We start from the raw sequence: 16,881 nt of genomic DNA on the forward strand, positions 1-16,881 counted from the left end.
ATGTACACCTCCTTCACAAAGCAGCATCATGTTATTTGCTTGATGGGAGATGGTGTTCCAGAGGGATCAGTGATGCCACTCTTGTGTCATGTACTTAACAATGTTCCAGCCACAAATACTTCCGCTACACTTCAGCCTGGTCTCTACAGGCCAGGAAAAACTGATGGCTGAAAGCCTCCCACAGCTTCAGGTTTCTTTGTGGTTGTGCTCATGAAGGGAAATGTGCATCACAGGCATTCAAAGATGTCCTGAATCATTGTCCTGAGGAGTAATTGAGGAATGGCAAACAGAGAAATAATAGAACCAGCAGAGGGGAAAAAAACCCCAAGGAAACATGAGGAAATTTAAAAACAGTCCTTGAGACGTGTTGCAAAAATTATACTTAAAAGCAGAAAGAAGAAGTTAGTGTAGGATGTTGTGAGGGTTAGACCTGCACAGTTATGTTCTGTGGAAGCCTTTATTGGAATTCCTGCACTCCTACAGTGACTTCGTGGATGGGATTGTGTCCCATGTGAATGTAAAAATAAATCACCCAGATAATGTCGTAACATTTTAAATATACTAAATCTTCTTGAATTTTTTTCCCAGAGATTCAGAGCAGTACTTGCTCAAAAGGGAATGATTGTAGAATTTTAAATGTAACCATTCAGAGAGAAAATTAATGTCTAATTATGAATGTAAAAAATAAAAACAGAGCTATTAATTTCAGGAGCAAATGATGAGTGCTTATGTTATGAAAAAAAATAACATCCCTCTAGAAAATATCTGAAGAGTCCATTGATATTTTTTCCATAATTTCCTCAAATTACTGCCAAAATTTTCCCCTGACAAGTTCTCTCATGAAATTATTTTGTATTGGCTCATTCAGTTGCCGCCTTTCAAGAAGATCTCAGGTTCAGGAATAATTAATGCACAACTAAATGTGAGTTTATTAAACTGGAGGAGTTTGGTGAAAAGCTAAGTACAGTTAGGCTTCCTAACTAAAATTAAAATGGTACCATCTGATCTCAGGGTAGATTATGAACAATACAATTTCTCTGAAATTACTCCCTTGACAGACAACTAAGTAAAAGCCGGTTTAAAACACAATGAAAAGGTCATTATCCTCATTTTTTAGGACTGCAGTTCCCAAGGGAATGCTTAAGCATCCTTTGAAATACATGGAAAACAGGAGGGTAGAGAATAGGGGGAGGAAAGGAGGCTCAGGGCTCCCTGTTAGGTGTTCCTGCAGCAACATCATGTGAAGAGCAAAGCAATCTGAAGGGCCAAGACCCAAAGAGACTCATTGCACCAGAAAAGTAGAGATTTCATTTGGTGGAACATCAAGTCCAGGAGCCATTCACATGTCGAGTATTACACAGAATCATGGAGTCACAGAATATTCTGAGTTGGAAGAGACTCATCACGATCACCAGCTCCTGGCAGGACACCCCAAGAGTCACACCTGGGAGCACTGTCCAGAGCTCCAGGACTGCCTGGAATTGGTGCAGTCACCACTTCCCTGAGGAGCCTGTTCCAGGGCTTGACCGCTCTCTGGGTGATAAACCTTTTCCTGATATCTAAACTAAGCCTCCCCTGACTCACTTCTATGAGCACATCCAAATTTGGATGCAGGATTTTGTATGAAAGTGTTGACCCATAAGCATTGACCAATGCAAACATATAAGCCCAGGTCCAGGTAACACTTTTCTTTTGTGAAAAAAGGACACATTTTCTGTTACTCCAGTGAATTTAGTTCAGTTGCACCAAAGACAGCATTCAACTTATTAGCAGCAACTGGAAAAGTAAGAGGAGAAATTTCTTATTCCCTCAGAGAAACCTTGTCAGACTTGCAAACCTCACTCTCTCTGAAGGGCATTCAAAATGCACCAAATAACAAAAAACCCCAAAGATGCATAATTAATGTGGTAGTTTGGCTATTATGTTGAAAAACAAGGAAAACATTGTATATCTCATTAATAAAAAGATAGTTTAAAATTGCATTTCTGAAGTAGAGACCAGAGATCCAAATGTAAATTACATCAGATTCTGGAGTCCCAAAAGCATTGTCTTTATTTTAATAATGACACGTTGTCTCCACTTCCTTCTCTGTAAAGCTCTCAAAATGCCAATTATCCAAGGAAGTGCACAGCTTCTCAGGTGAATTTTGCAATTCACCTGTTGCTGAAGCATCCGTGACCAGACTGCTACAGCAGTGCCAGAGTTACTAATTGAACACTGAAGTGCTGAGGGGTTGTCCTGCAAGCACAGCCACAAATTACAGCAAATTTGTGTTGGTTTTTATGAATAAGTGCAGAACAGGCCAAAGAAAAGCCCTTGGCTGTGGCTAGCATGGAAATGCAGCCTGAGCAAGTTACACAGCCAAAGAGGCAGGTTTATCACTAGAGGCTGTCCCAGTCCACCCTGCAGCTGCACAGCTCTGCCAAGGGCACAGGATGAGTGCAGAAAGGTTTCCCCATCTCAAATGGGCCATGCAGTTACCCCTGGATGGTAACAGGAGACTCTGACAAGTGGAAGTTCTGCTCAGGTCACCCCAGAGCCCAGCCAGAATGCTGCCCAGAGAAGAGTAAAGATGAGATTTTGGATATGATAAAGATTTTACTGCATGGCTTTTGCCCAGATTCTGAGGTTATGTATGAAAACATTACCTCTTTGAGGTTGCAACAAAGAAAAATTAGTCCATGGCATGCCAACAGTTCACAGATTGCAGGTTTCATATTAATGGCATAATAAACATAATAATTTTCATTTTTCTACTAAAAGCAGTACATGATTTGAACTCCTGTCTGCATTTCAAGTAGCTGCATGCATTAAAACAAATAGCAAGGATGTGCAAACTAACTATTCAGACTGGCTGGTGGTAATAGATCTTTTATCTTGATTTATAAGAAACTCAAAAACAAGAACTTGCCTTAGTGAGGATTAAAAATGCAAGGAAAGGAATGAATCAAAATATTTCATTTGCTCTACTACATATACATATAAATTATATGTGTAAGATATTACATTCTTTACCTCATATTCATCTTAAATAATTTCCTGTGGACCATGAGGTGAAAGAGCTCTGGAATTTACTTACAACCCTTGGTGGCAAGCCAACAAAGGAGGTGGTTATGCAATAAAACATAAAAATAACATAGTTCACGGTGAAGATAGAGCTAAATGATATTCAGAGGCAATTTTTTGCTACTTGCTTATGAACAAGTGGTATCAGTCTGAACATAAAGAAATTGCTTTCTCAATGTAAGCCAGTTTGTACCAGAGAAGGTACACTTAACACAAGTTGTTGCATAAGCTGCTCTTCTAAGGATGCACTTCAATTTCTCAGCAGAAATCTTCCTCAGAATGATACCTGAGTTTTGCTGCCCTGCTGATGGAAATTGGAGACAAATGGATCTTGCTGAAACTCTTTGGACCGTAACTTCAGGCACTTTCAACCTTGGTGAACTTCAGCCTTCTCCAAAGTCTTCCTGAAAAAGTTTTTAGATTAAGAGGCACTTATGCAAAATCATGAAAATGTAGTGAGAATTACCTTTGGATGAAACTTTATCATTTCTGTGCAGTACCTAGGTACTTTCTGGTAGGCTTCTAAATAACCTTGTGTAGGATATCCAGGGACCGGAAAAGGGAGGTGAATAAGCTGAGTTCTATTAAACCTCCACCTAAATTCAGTACAGGGAGTCCTACCCCTCCCAGAGACCCATCATTCCCATCCTGTGCTAGGCTGCTCTGTCCCAGCTGGGAGTCATCCTGCACACGTGGAAGGATTCATCAGGCTCCGGGGCAGGGCCAGCTCATCTTACTGACACTGCAGATCAAGCACCTCTAAAATTGCTTTTTTTCTGCTCATAAACTAACTCCCTGCATTTCAATTCTTTGAAGTTGAAAGCATCAGACTATGGCCACTCTGCACAGAGAGGTGAGTCATGAAGAGAGCAGTGAGAAATTTATCAAAGGGGAAAACACCAAAGACTCTTTGAGGCTCTCGAGGCTACATTCATATTTGCAAGTAGTAAGGCCCAACAGGAGTAAACGTGTAGTTTGTCTCACTTCTGAACGCACAGTATCTAACCTACAAGCATTTGAGGGAGTAGGGAATCCTCTGAACTATCCCCAGTCTAGTCCCACCAGCTGGGACATATTAAATATGCTCTTAGAGCACATCCCCTCATTTAAATTCGAGGGCAGTGCAGTTTGCACACTGAGCTAAAGCACTGAAAGTGGCAGTAACTCGGAGGGGTGGTGGGTGAGATTTCTTTGTTATTTTTTTCTACAAAAGTGCACTCCTGACAAGGTAAACCTTGTAGGAACTAATATAATAAAAAGGATCTGCAAGTCAGTAAATCAGGAATCAAAGGTAGAAAGAGAAGAGGAGACGCTAAGAAAAGGGGAAACTCTCCAAAAGTAATAAGCCTCATTAAACTGGAAAACAGGCAAGAATGGAGTGCAGAGTGCTCTGGGATTTCTGCCTGCCTTTCTAATGACAGCTGAAATGAAAGTCTCAAGTCAGAGAACAGTAAAAAAAAGAAAAAAACAAGAGAGAAGATGAATGTAGTGTAAGCACATAGACTGGTATACTTTCAAATGCAGAAGACAAGGTGCTGAGACAAGGACAGAAAAGAAGAAAGTTAAATGGTGAGGATGCAAGCAGTGACTAGGAGGAGCTGGGATTAAGAGACCAAGATCAAGGCTAGCTGAAGAAAGCAGAGCAAATATTTTCAGTTGAATGCAGGCCAAAGCCTTACGTAAAGATAATGGGTAATTTGAGATCCCACAATTTTTTGATGTGTGTTTTGTTCTGTTCTGCCGTAGCACTGTATCTTTACATTTGCCTGTCCCCTGCAGAAAGAGTAATCCCATTGTAATGCCATACCTTATTTTTATGAGGAAGCCAATAGATGAAATATAGTGACTCACCAAAAGTATTTCAGCTGAGTGAACACAGTGATTCTAATAACTGTCTGCTAATTAGCAGGTTTTTGAGATAAAGACAGTTGAATAGCTTGCATCCTCCGACACCCCAAATTAATAATGCTCCAGTAGCAAATAATAAAGTGGTAGAGACTAGCATTATTACTTCTTGGTACAGTACAAAATAGATTTAAATTAATCTGGCTTGTTTATCTACACAGTCTAGACCATTTCAAAATGCTGAAAGCCTCTGCCTTGGCTCTAACATACGATGCCCTAGAGACCTCTATATAAAAATAAAATAATTTCTCCTAAAGCAAGATGAAAAAAATTTATACATTACAATTTTATGAATAAAATTAATTAACCAACAATTCATTACATTCTAAAAGCTTCATCTGAGCATAATAATCCTTGTTTGCAGCCCAAACAGTATTTGGTAATTGCAGAGTGATGGAACAATGTGGATATTTTTTGATTACATTTCATTACATAAGATAACAAGGAAGAATTTGTGTTTGAATCATAATGAAAATTTAATTGACACCACTCTACTAAAATACAGTAAATTCATGAATACAAGCCGCACTGACTATAAGCCGCATCTCTGGGTGTTGGCAAATATTTCGGTTTTTGTCCATAGATAAGCCGCACACGAATATAAGCCGCTCTGTCGTTCGCAGCGAGGACCCGCGTGCAATTAGTAACAGAACCGCAGGAGGGCGGGGTTTACTGGCTGAGCTAAGGCTGTGCAGGCTCGGCCCGCTAGGGGCCGCTGACGGGGCCAGGTGGCCCAGCCCGGTGCTGCAGCTCGGGGCCGGCCGCTGCTGTCACTGGGCTCGGTCACCCCGGGTCGGCGCTGCCCCGCGGTGGCAGGCAGGGACGGAGCTTCCCCCGCTCCTACGGCCACGGCGGCGGGCAGGGACGGAGCTTTCCCGCGCCTGTGGCGCCAGCGGTGGGCGCGGACAAAGCACCCCGTCTCCTCCCCGGGCCACAGGAATGGCTGCGCGGGGCTCCCGTCGGCTCCCCAAGCCGCGGCAACGGTGGCGCGCGCTTCCCCCCCCCCCCCCCCCCGGGCCGCGGCAATGGCGGCGCGGCCCCCCACCTCTCCTTCCCTGGGCTGCGGCAGAGGAGGGAAGAAGAGAGCTCTCCTGCCTCTCTCCCCGCCCCCCATGCTGCCTGCAGGGAGTCAGGGCAACACGGTAACACTGTAACAATTGCGAAATGCCGGCTTTTACTGGCAGGTGCTTGGCTCGGCACTCTGGCTGGCACGTCTGGGGTTGTAAATGCCAGAAAATTATTCACATATTAGCCGCCCCCGACTATTAGCCGCACTTCCGGGTTTCCACCAAAATTTTTGTCAAATTGCTGCGGCTTGTATTTGTGAAATTACTGTACTTCCAATGACTACATTTCAGTCAGTGTCTTAATCAGTTTTATATTAGAAAGAGATTTTAACAAGAAAATGCTCTGAAAATAATTTCATAGCATTATAAAACCTTTGACTGGATCGTCTAAGTTATTAAACTCCAGCCATCTCAGAAATCTGAGATAAATGCAATTCTAACTTCAATACTCTTTAAGATTGTACAGTTACAAGTTTCTTTTATTTTCTCTACTACCTTCAATCAAATTTAAGCTTTTCCTTCCATCTCCACCCCTCAAATAGTCTACAATTTATACCTGCAAGATAATTTCAGGAGGGATATGATTCTAGACACCAGAATCATGCCTCAGCACATAAGTTAAAGTGAAACAACAGCATGGGTAATTGTACAAAATGCAGTTACTTTTCTCCATGATTCCCAAAGAGCCTCTCTCAGGACCTTCCCTGTATCCAGACATGCTCTTGCTGAGGGTGAATGTGCTGAGAGCTCACTCAGGGAGAGGGAAGTGTTCACACAAGCTGAGGCCTCATCTAAGAAAGCATTTCTACCATGAGCTCACATTTATTTCAGAGGCCTTTCTCAAGGCTGTACTTAACAAAACAGCAGACAACCTCCTATGGAGTTGGGTACCAGGTTGTAACAGGAACAATTACAGCGCTGCCCATCCTTCATACAAGACACACCTGGCTGCCCAAAGTTTTAAAGTGGTAACAGTACATTAACACCAGGAGGGAAGAACACAGAGCCAGCCCCTTGGAAAATGCTGTGCAGTTGGGATTCAGCCTGCCTAGCAACAGGCAAAGGCCACTTCACTTCCAGCTGACCTCCTCCTGACTTTTATGAGGATCCCACAGCTTGAATTAGGAGTAACTCAAAACCGCTGAACAAGTTTCTATTTAAAGGTACAGCTGGCTTGTATACTAGAGGCACAATGAAAAAAGGTGCAAACTTCAGCCTCCTCTTAAACAGCTTATTGCTGAACAAGGAAGCAAGAAATAAAAGGCAATTTGGGAAACAAAGAAAAAGTTGCTTTTTTGTTGCAAGACACTTAAATTTAATGTCCTATGTTAAAATCTGTCATAGATGTTGATAAGGTGATTAAAGCCATGCAGCTACAATATCTTGGTCTAGACTTCAAACCAATCAACTGGACCCACAGTTTTGGTATAGGCTTATTTCTCAATACAGGCAATAAGGAACATAAACTACAAACCAGGAGTACATTATGCTCATGAATTAATTAACGTATGCTGTTTGCAAGAGTGTTCTGAAATTTTTAATTTTCCTCTGAAAAAGTTATTTTTTAATGAGTGTGCAAAAAACCCCCAGTGGCTAGAAACCCCTTGCATTTGTGACAATATAAAAAATCAGAATAATAAAAAGATGATAGAGAGGAAAAGTTGCTACTATACATGGTTTCTGGATTCCATGACAGAGACAATTTACTCAGCACAATTATCCTGTGTATGTTAAAACACCTTTCCAGACTAACCAAAGACAAGCTTATAGCACTCACTACAAGATAATACATGTTTATATGGAGTCATTATTAGGAATATATGTGGTTTATGTGATGCACAGACATACTATTTTTCATACATATACACACACATGCACATTAAATATTTTCTAGAACCAAGTAATACAATGCAGGAAACACAAACTTAAGGTACACTTACAAACAATCTGTATATATGTGATCACATAGTAATGGCCTAATGAGCTTTATATTTGCTGAAGAATAGTGAGTGCTGAAGAACCTCCCCTCCATTGAATAGTATGATGATCATCTTCTGTGTCCAAGCAACATCAAGAACTATGGAGAAATTCACATGTGTTTGCAATAAATTAGACTAATATGTTAATTGTTTTCACCTCCAAGCATTGATCCATTATAGGCTTGTGTAACTTGTCAAGAATAATAGGAGTAAAGTAGTAAACAGTGATAGCATTTATTTAAAAAAAAAAAGTTTATTTTTTCCTTAAAAATATTTATACATAGCTTCATTTTGCTTTTATACAGTCATAAAAGTTTAAAACTCAAGTTTAAACATCAGGATTTCAAGAACACAAATGTATTGACCTCAAAATTAGGTTCAAGCTATCTGCCACACCTTTCCCTGAACTCTCAAAAGGCATTTTACAGTAAGTTGAGCTGATAATAGACTGTGCATTATCAGAAGAAGCAGTAGCTCCTGCCCTGTGACCTTCCCCCTTCTTGTGCATAGAAGCTATTTTGCCTTGAACTACAGTATTGCTTCTCTAACCCTTCAGTGATCAGGCGAGGAAGCTAAACTAGTACAAAAAACTGGGAAAAAACATCTCAGGGAGATAGAATAGATCATTAACTGATCTGGACATCATTCTCTGTTAAATAGTATGCCCTCAATTTTTAGTGAGGACAAGAGGAAACAGTCTCATATTGTGACAGAGGAGGCTTAGACTGGATAAAAGAAAAAACTTCTTTAGCCAAAGGGTTTTCAGGCGTTGGAACAGGCTGCCCATGGAAGTGGTGGTCACCATCCTTGGAGGTATTTAAAAGATTTGCAGATTTGTGGCACTGCAGGATTTAGTGGTGGACTTGGCTGTACTGGGTTAAAGCTTGGACTCAATGATTTTAAAGGTGTTTTCTAACCTAAACTATTCTATGATAAACCTGGTCTAAGAAAGTTGCATTGAAAAGATGCATTAAAAGAGCAACAATTCTCTTAAATTTAGGTGCTCGCTCAAAGCAGAATGGGACTGGATGAGCACCAGAAGTTTGACTCAAAAGGGTTAAAATCTCCAGGGTTGAAGCAGAGAGTAGTACCACTCCTTTGCTCAACAGTTAACCATAAAACCTTCTTAACTGCATTATGAAAGCATAAATGTAAGGGTCATAGAAGAAAAGACAACAGTCTCTCTCCTGCTTACAGCATATCCCAACAGAATTTCACATTCCATACTCTGGCTTATTTCCTAAGCCTTTGACAGACTAACAGGAGAGAGACATCCTAAAAAGTAACTCTGCTTGTTATTGCCAGATCTTGATTTCTCCAGCCCAATCACATGTTGCTAGGAGTGATGGCAGGACTGGGTGAAATATTGCACTCACACAAGCTTCTTTATGTGCAGACAAAGTGCGAATAATCCTTGAAGTATGATAGTTGTAGAAAAACACTTTGCCATCTGAACTTCCTGTCACCAAAAGTGTTCCATCTGGAGAAAATTCACAGCCCACTGCAAATCCTTCCACCTGTGAAAAACAATAACAGAGTAACTTTTGATGCTAATTAGAAAAGTTCTTTGTGGTATACTGAAAATTAATATAGTACAAACCCCATATATCTTTAAATAAAGATACACTAAAGATTTCTTCAGGTCTTTATTAAGATACATCTATATCAAAAACTTACTTAATCAAGCCATTAAGCATTCATAAAGTCTTCTAATAACTATTTTATTCAGAGTGCATATGATTCAAAATAGACTGGCACATGGGAAAGCAAATTAAGCCAATTAATATCTATCACTGACTTATAAAAAAATACTATTAGCAAACATATTAAAAAGCAGAGGTGCTTTGCAATCTGTCTTCCTTTTAAACTTGGATACTGAGCTCCTGGTGGGGAAGGATACCTTGTGTCCCTCATATCTTTTCTTTTTGTTGATTCGGTAGGGTCGCTGGGCAGAAAACAAAGCCATGTAGTTCCCGTTGGTCTGAGCTACAAACACAGACTCCTTTGGGTGCAGGGTCAGACTTGGGCACGTGTAACGCTCCTGAAAATGATTGCAAAGGAAGTTTTGTTGTGTCAAACAGAAGATTAGTTCAAACTATTCAAGTTATCTCATATTTGAGAGGCCATGAAGGACAAGGTAAGGGCAAGTTATTCCATATATACATTATATGAAGACATTTAACTCACTACAAACCACTTACATCAGGACAAATGCTAAATCAAACCTCTACCTTGTTTTCCTAGGTACTGACTAAAATCCCCTATCTCTCTGAGCCATAATTATACTGGAGAACAGCTCCAGTTCTGGCCAGACTGACAGCAACAGAAAACACCTGATTGAAACAGACACATTTCCCCATCCCTCTTTTACAAAAAAGAAGAAGGAGGGGGAAAAAGGGATCTTTATTAGCCTCCTTATGACAGTGATGTGGGCTGCTGCTGGCTGCAAACTCATAAATATCTGCAGTAATTTGTAGAACTTGGCTTTACTGTGCAGTTCCTATTTAAGACTGAACTAAGATCACTATCAAAACTCTGCCTGGTGACCCTCAGAAATCAACTGCTCCCTCAAGGCTTCCACCAGGTCCAAAGCTCTTCTAGTTTCAGCCTAACCTAAAGACAGAGTGTTGAGTTTTGATACCATGAGTGCTTTGGCTGTAGGATCCGTCTGCATGTGAAGAACCCCAGGATGACAGTGACCGCTGGACACCATGGGCTGTGTGGTAGAGCAGGAAGAACATCAGATTGGTTTTGTTGTGTGATTTGGAAGTGAAAGACTGGGAAGGAAGCTCTGGATACTGTAAAGCATTGGGCACAATGCAGTGGTGAGTTTCTGCAGAGAAACTGGGTCTGGAAGCATGGCACCAGAGAGCACAACACAATCTGCAAGAGCAGGGTGCTGTCATGCTGGGAATGTTGTAGTAATGGGTTATTTTAGAGCTGTTAACTATTCATTTTTTAATGCAGACAAGCAGTAGATAAGTCCTGTTGGGATCTAATCTCTTTGGAGAGCTGAGGAGTTCACTCCTACCTCAAAGGTTTCAAAAGTGAAACCTTTTTTTTTTTTCAGAAAAGTGAAGCAGAGTTTGCAGAGTCACCACCACATTTTGTTTATTCACAGAATAGAAAAGTGGTGATGGGGGGAATTCTGGTATGTAATTTATATATTCACATTTATGTATTTTTTCCTTTCCTTTTGCCTATCCAAGGTATTGATAGATCTAATATTGTACAAAGACACGTTTCTGGAAATTAAACACGAAACAATCCCATTAATTCATCAACAACATGTTATTGTCAACAGAGTATTTTTCTTTTCAGCCAAAAAGGATCTATATACAATCCAATCATATTATATTACATTGGATATTAGACTTGGGTTTTCAAAAAAAGACCCAGAGAGTTGAAATTTTCTATTAAGTGCCTTGGTAATCTCCTTTGAAGCTGTCAGACTTTCTAGACAATTTAGTCCATTAAATGTCTTGCTTGGTTAGATGACTGAGAAATACTGCACCTGCACTGATAAATGCAAATTTTACCTCTGTGATTATTCTGTATTAGGTATCTATATGCACATATCAGGTTGCTATTACTCTGTGAATATTAAACTCAATTTGTTAATAGCCCTCATTGCAGCTGACGAAAAATATATGAAAAACTGTGGGAAAAGAAACATTGCACTATAGCAGCTACTGCCATGCACCACTGGCAAACCACAATGACACAGCAGAGTCCTTGCCTAAATATAGCTTAGATGTCAATGAATTAGCACTGAAACATAAATATTTTAAACACAAGGAGGCCTCTCAGTCTTCAAGGTTATTTTTTAATAACAATTAAGTGTTAAGTATAAAAACAAAGAAAGCCATCAACTTACATGAAAGGCATCTTATACATCACAAGATCTTATTGAAAATCAAATTTATTTTTTTTTTTTTTTACTGCTGAAATATTAAATCATGACCCAAACAACAGTAAGTTTTTAATCTTACATGAAAAATCTGATTGGAGATTTTGGCAGCACTTTGGAAGTCCCACGCAACGATGGTGCGATCAGCTGAGTCTCGGCTTACTGCATCCGTGCTGGTAAGAAATTCTCTTCCTTCAGGGAGGAAGAGTATATCCAAGGTCTGTTGTACTGCAGCTTTGTACACTCTCAACACCTAGTGGACAAAAGAGTTTGTTATTTTTTTGACAGATTAGAACCTGATAACCTTTTAGTATTAATAATTATCTCCATTAAATTACAGTAATTTCATTATTATAAGCCGCACTTGATTATAAGCCGCACGTTACAATACAGAGTGTGATAAAAGGTATCTGTTCTATCACCATCTGTTGAGGGTGGGGGCAGTGATCCTTATCTCAACGGCAGATATTCTGCTAATGGGCCATCCACTGAAACCAGGTGGGGCAGTGTTCTTTATCTTTTCACAACCCATCCTTCTTCCAGGGAGTCATTGTCTGCTAATGGCCCATTGAGTCCCACTGTGGGACTGATAAAATTACTGCATCCCATTGGAAGTTGCTCCAGCCAGGGGGAAGAGCACAACATTTCCTACCAAAATAAAAACGAGGTTTTGGGACACTAAGGTAGCCCCTTTCTCCACTGGACTCCAGAGGGAAACCGGATTTCTCCACATCACCACTGGACCTCCAGAGGGAAACTGCACCTTGTACAGAAGCACTGCTCCAACTGAATCACATCTGTCACTGCAGGAGGATGCAGCCACCATTGAATGGGACTGCTACCAACACCCTGCCTGACGGGGTGTCAGGTTGTACTCTGACTTTGTCAGGGTTTGGAGTTTGTTTCTTTGTAGTACTGTATTTCTATTTTAATTTCCCTAGAAGAGAATTGTTATTCCTAATTCCCATATCTTTGCCTGAAAGCCCCTTGATTTCCAAATTATAATAATTTGGAGGGAGGGCTTTTACATTCTCCATTTCAAAGAGAAGCTCCTGCCTTTCTCAGCAGACATCTGTCCTCCAAACTAAAACACCATCTTTTCTTTCTTTGTCCATATATAAGCCACACCTGATTATAAGCCGCACTTTGGGTTCGGACCAAAATTTTAGTCAAAATGGTGCGGCTTATAATAATGAAATTACTGTACATATTCTTTTTAAACATCAAAAGTTAACTCAATTAAAAATGTTGACATACCCATGTATTAAATAGTTTAGTCAATGAATATAAAGAATCAATGTACAGGAAAATTGAATTATATTTTAAAAGCATCAGTATGTACAATTTATATATTATATTTGTATATACATAAGAGTCTGTTGTAAATCACCAAGGAGTTTGAGTAAGATCCAGAAAGATCTTCAGACAACACATTGTGAAGCTGGGTCTACACAAACTCCTTTCAATATTATGAACTATTCTAGATTCCCTAGAAGAGGCAAAAGAATCCTTGGCAGAAAGCTGTCCCACTCGGTGAGCTGGACTTTAAAATGAAGGACTCAGGGAGTTCGGGGTGTCCAAAGTGGCAACACTAAACACATCATGGCAACCAGCTGGGGACAAGCCAGGCCAACCAGAGCAGCAACAAATGCTCCTTAGCTGCCTCCCAGGATGAAAAACAGCAGACCAACCACCTCAGGTGTCTGCAGACCAACACACACAGCCTGGGAACAAGCAGAGGAGCTGGAGCTGTGTGCCCAGCCCAAAAGTGAAAGGGACCTGAGGATCCTCATGGACAACCAGCTCAACACGAGTGAACAGTGTGCAGCTGCAGCACAGAAATCCATCTGGGTGCTGGGGGACATCAACAAGGACATCACTAGCAGAGATTGTCACTGACAGCTCTTTTCAAGTCACACCTGGCACATTCTGTTCAGTTTTGCCCATGGTACACAAAAGACATGGGGACAGGTTGAAGAGGGACCAGAGAAGGGCAGCAAAGATGCTCAAAAGACTGGGAAGCTGCTACATAAGGAAAGGCAGAGAGAACTGGGCTTGCTCAGCCTTGAGAAAAAAAGGTTTAGGCGAGACCAAGTTCCAGCATTTAAAGGGTGGCTACAAAGATGATGGAAACTGTCTTCTTACAAAGAGTTGTGTGGAAAAGAGGACCTGAGGAGATTCTGATTGTACACAAAAAGTGGGTTAGCTCCATGCAGAAATGGGTATCAGCCACAGGATTCTGAATATTTTAACAGCGTGTAAGCTGGATCTTTAAGAGATATTTTTAAATTATTCTAAGGAACACATGAACAATTTGAATTTCCTTTCTTTCCATCTTCCTTCACAAAATTCTGTATCTATGTTGTCTAATTTGAATTTTGCAAATCAATACTTTTGCTTTCTTTTTTCTCTGATTTGCCTCCAGTGAAGAGAAACTTCAAGGCAAGTGGCCAGATCAAAGCAAACCATCTCTCTGAATATGGTGATCCTTGAAACTAGGACATGGGAAGACTCCTAGTTATTAATATCTGAATCTCTCTCTCTCCAAGTTAGCTAAAAACGTATCTGCCTGCACTTCCAACTTGTATTCAGAGGTTGGTTGTTCTTCTAATGTCACTAGAAAACCAAGAGAGTGGAGAAAGTGCTTGAAGCATTATCCTGAAATGACTCCCAACTTGGTGAGGCATTTCAGTGCCTACTTGATACTCCTTATAAACCTAGTGACTGCTGACTTCAGGGCCCAAACCATTTGCAGTTTTTTGTTTTTTTTTAAATAACCACCAAACAAACAATTTTCAGGTCCCACAGTGAAATATCCTAAATTATATCCCTTATACTTCTTGATTTCTTGCCTCAAACTCAAAAATCTACAACTATTGGGAAAATGTTCAGAAAGCTGATCCTGTCTACTTGTGTACGTCCTGAGGTCCCTTCCAGCTCTGCTTCCTGTGATCTCAGCATGTAGAAGGATGGCAGCAGCAGCTGCTCCAGTTGCTTTTCACAGGTTTTGTGAAATACACAGTTTAGACACATCATGTTTGCATTCAGTGAAGAACCTTAGCCATGCAAGCACTCTACATACCCTATAATAACAGCAACAAGATGTAAACCTGCACACTCAAAAACTTGCACATTTCTGAGCAATCTGCCTGCTTTTTTAAGATAGTGACTATACAAATGTGTTACTTGCTCTCATCAGATTTTACAGCCTCAGAATCTGCATAATGTACAAAGCAATTAAACTTTGTAAAGCCAAAAGGGATATTTCCATATTTATAGCCTCCACTTTCTCTATGGAGAAATCACCATGCATGTTTCTTCACAGAGTTATAAAAGGAAGTCTATAGTTCATTAAGAAAGCAGAAAATGAAGCTACTTTGGAGGAGCAAAAAAGAAAAATAAAACCCCAAACTGAAAAAAAAAACTCCACAAAATATAATAGCTGCCTGGAATGAGAAATGGAAAACCATACAGAAATCTGACAGCTGTAGGAACTGAAGGACAAAAATGAAGTTAAATTGAGGAGAGTGGACACAAAAGTCTGTCTGGACATGACAGACTGAGGAGGCAGCTGCTTAGCAGCAGGCACCTCCTCAGAAGTGACAAGTCCCAACCAGAGAGTCAGCAGGAGCAAGAGCATGGAGCAGCACAAGAGCAGAAACAGGGACAAAGAGCCAAAAACAAAGGCCAGTTAGTGCTGAGAAATTAAGATCGACAAAATAGGGCAATAAATGACAACAAACTTCCAAATGGATATTTGTGGTAGTGATTTTTAATATTTTCTTATTTTCAAGATGAAAATTACAGACATACTGCTCATATCTTCATAATCTAAAAAAGGCCCAAACTTGTGAAGTGTGGGTATTTATCCATCCATATGTTGTGTCCAATATTGTAAAGGGTTTGGGTTTTGGACTTGCTTTTAACAGTTTTTGCAACAACAGACATCTCTTGGTAAGGAAAAATAAGATAATTTGAAGTTGGTAATGTGCAAATACTTTTCATGCTTGCTGAAAGCCTGTTGGGTTCTTACAAAAACTGTCACTATCAATTAAAACATTATCACCAGTAATCATTGAACAGTATTTGTTTGTCTGTTATTTAATAGGATATTTAACCAAATTACCTGTGTACCTTAGCTTTGCAACAGGAAACTGTCCATCAAAATTAGTACAGAAGACCTTCTTTTTCTCTATGTTTGATACATCCCTCAGAAAAACTGTGCTGTTTTATCTTCAAACCACACAGTAGGAACTGACTTAGAGAATAGTAAATTAACACTTTGAATAGCAGCTGGGAACTTGGTATACATAGTATTTCAATTGCCCCATACAGGCAGTTTTCAAAAATAACTAATTGCACCATCCCTGCTCAGGGAAGCACTCATAATTAACTATGCTTTGTTCTACCTGAGGCAATTAATTCAGGAGGTGCCTGAGGAACTTGTCTGAGGAAAGCACCAATTTGCCCACCCTGCTGGCTTTAGTTTGTTAATAACAGCTTCTGCTCTTGTCCTACTTGCAGATTTATCACCCATCAGCACTAGAAAACCACAGTTCACTTCTTCAATCTCAGAATTTTATGGACATAAAAGAATTCATTTCAAAGGAAGCCGTAATTGTTTCTAGTGTCAACACAGTCCAACACAATAACAAAGCTTCTTCAATAAGGCAGGAGTTCATGGCTGCAGGAATTCAAAAAGAAAGGTAATTTAAGCAAATTAAATCTGTTTCAAACAGATTCTTATGGTTCTGGTGATTTGAAAAGCAAGCTGTGATGCTGAATTCAAGGCGTATATTTCAGATGGGTGTTCTATAATACTTCTTTGCATTGAGCACATACTGTTAGTATTCTGTTTGTCAAGGCATTTTCCACATGAGCAATTCAGAAGCTGCTATTTGCCCCAACTCTGTGCTGGTCCCTTGTGTGCTGTGTGCAATGCACTTTACAAAAA

At 40.1% G+C, this 16,881-nt stretch overlaps 1 protein-coding gene across 2 annotated transcripts in view; it reads right to left on the minus strand.

Annotated features, from left to right (window-relative positions):
- Positions 1–7,366: 7,366 nt before the first annotated feature.
- The window catches only part of WDR25 (WD repeat domain 25), a 63,509-nt gene continuing 53,994 nt past the window's right edge, over positions 7,367–16,881 (minus strand). For both annotated transcript variants that reach the window (XM_033062524.2, XM_033062522.2), the window contains exons 5-7: positions 12,010–12,180; positions 9,918–10,058; positions 7,367–9,534 (exon numbers count right to left, since the gene is read on the minus strand). In XM_033062524.2, coding sequence (XP_032918415.1) covers positions 9,313–9,534; positions 9,918–10,058; positions 12,010–12,180 — 534 coding nt within the window. In that variant the 3' untranslated portion in view covers positions 7,367–9,312. The remainder of the gene's footprint in view (positions 9,535–9,917; positions 10,059–12,009; positions 12,181–16,881) is intronic.

Source organism: Catharus ustulatus, chromosome 6 (genome assembly GCF_009819885.2).
Source record: "Catharus ustulatus isolate bCatUst1 chromosome 6, bCatUst1.pri.v2, whole genome shotgun sequence".
NCBI classification, from domain to species: domain Eukaryota; kingdom Metazoa; phylum Chordata; class Aves; order Passeriformes; family Turdidae; genus Catharus; species Catharus ustulatus.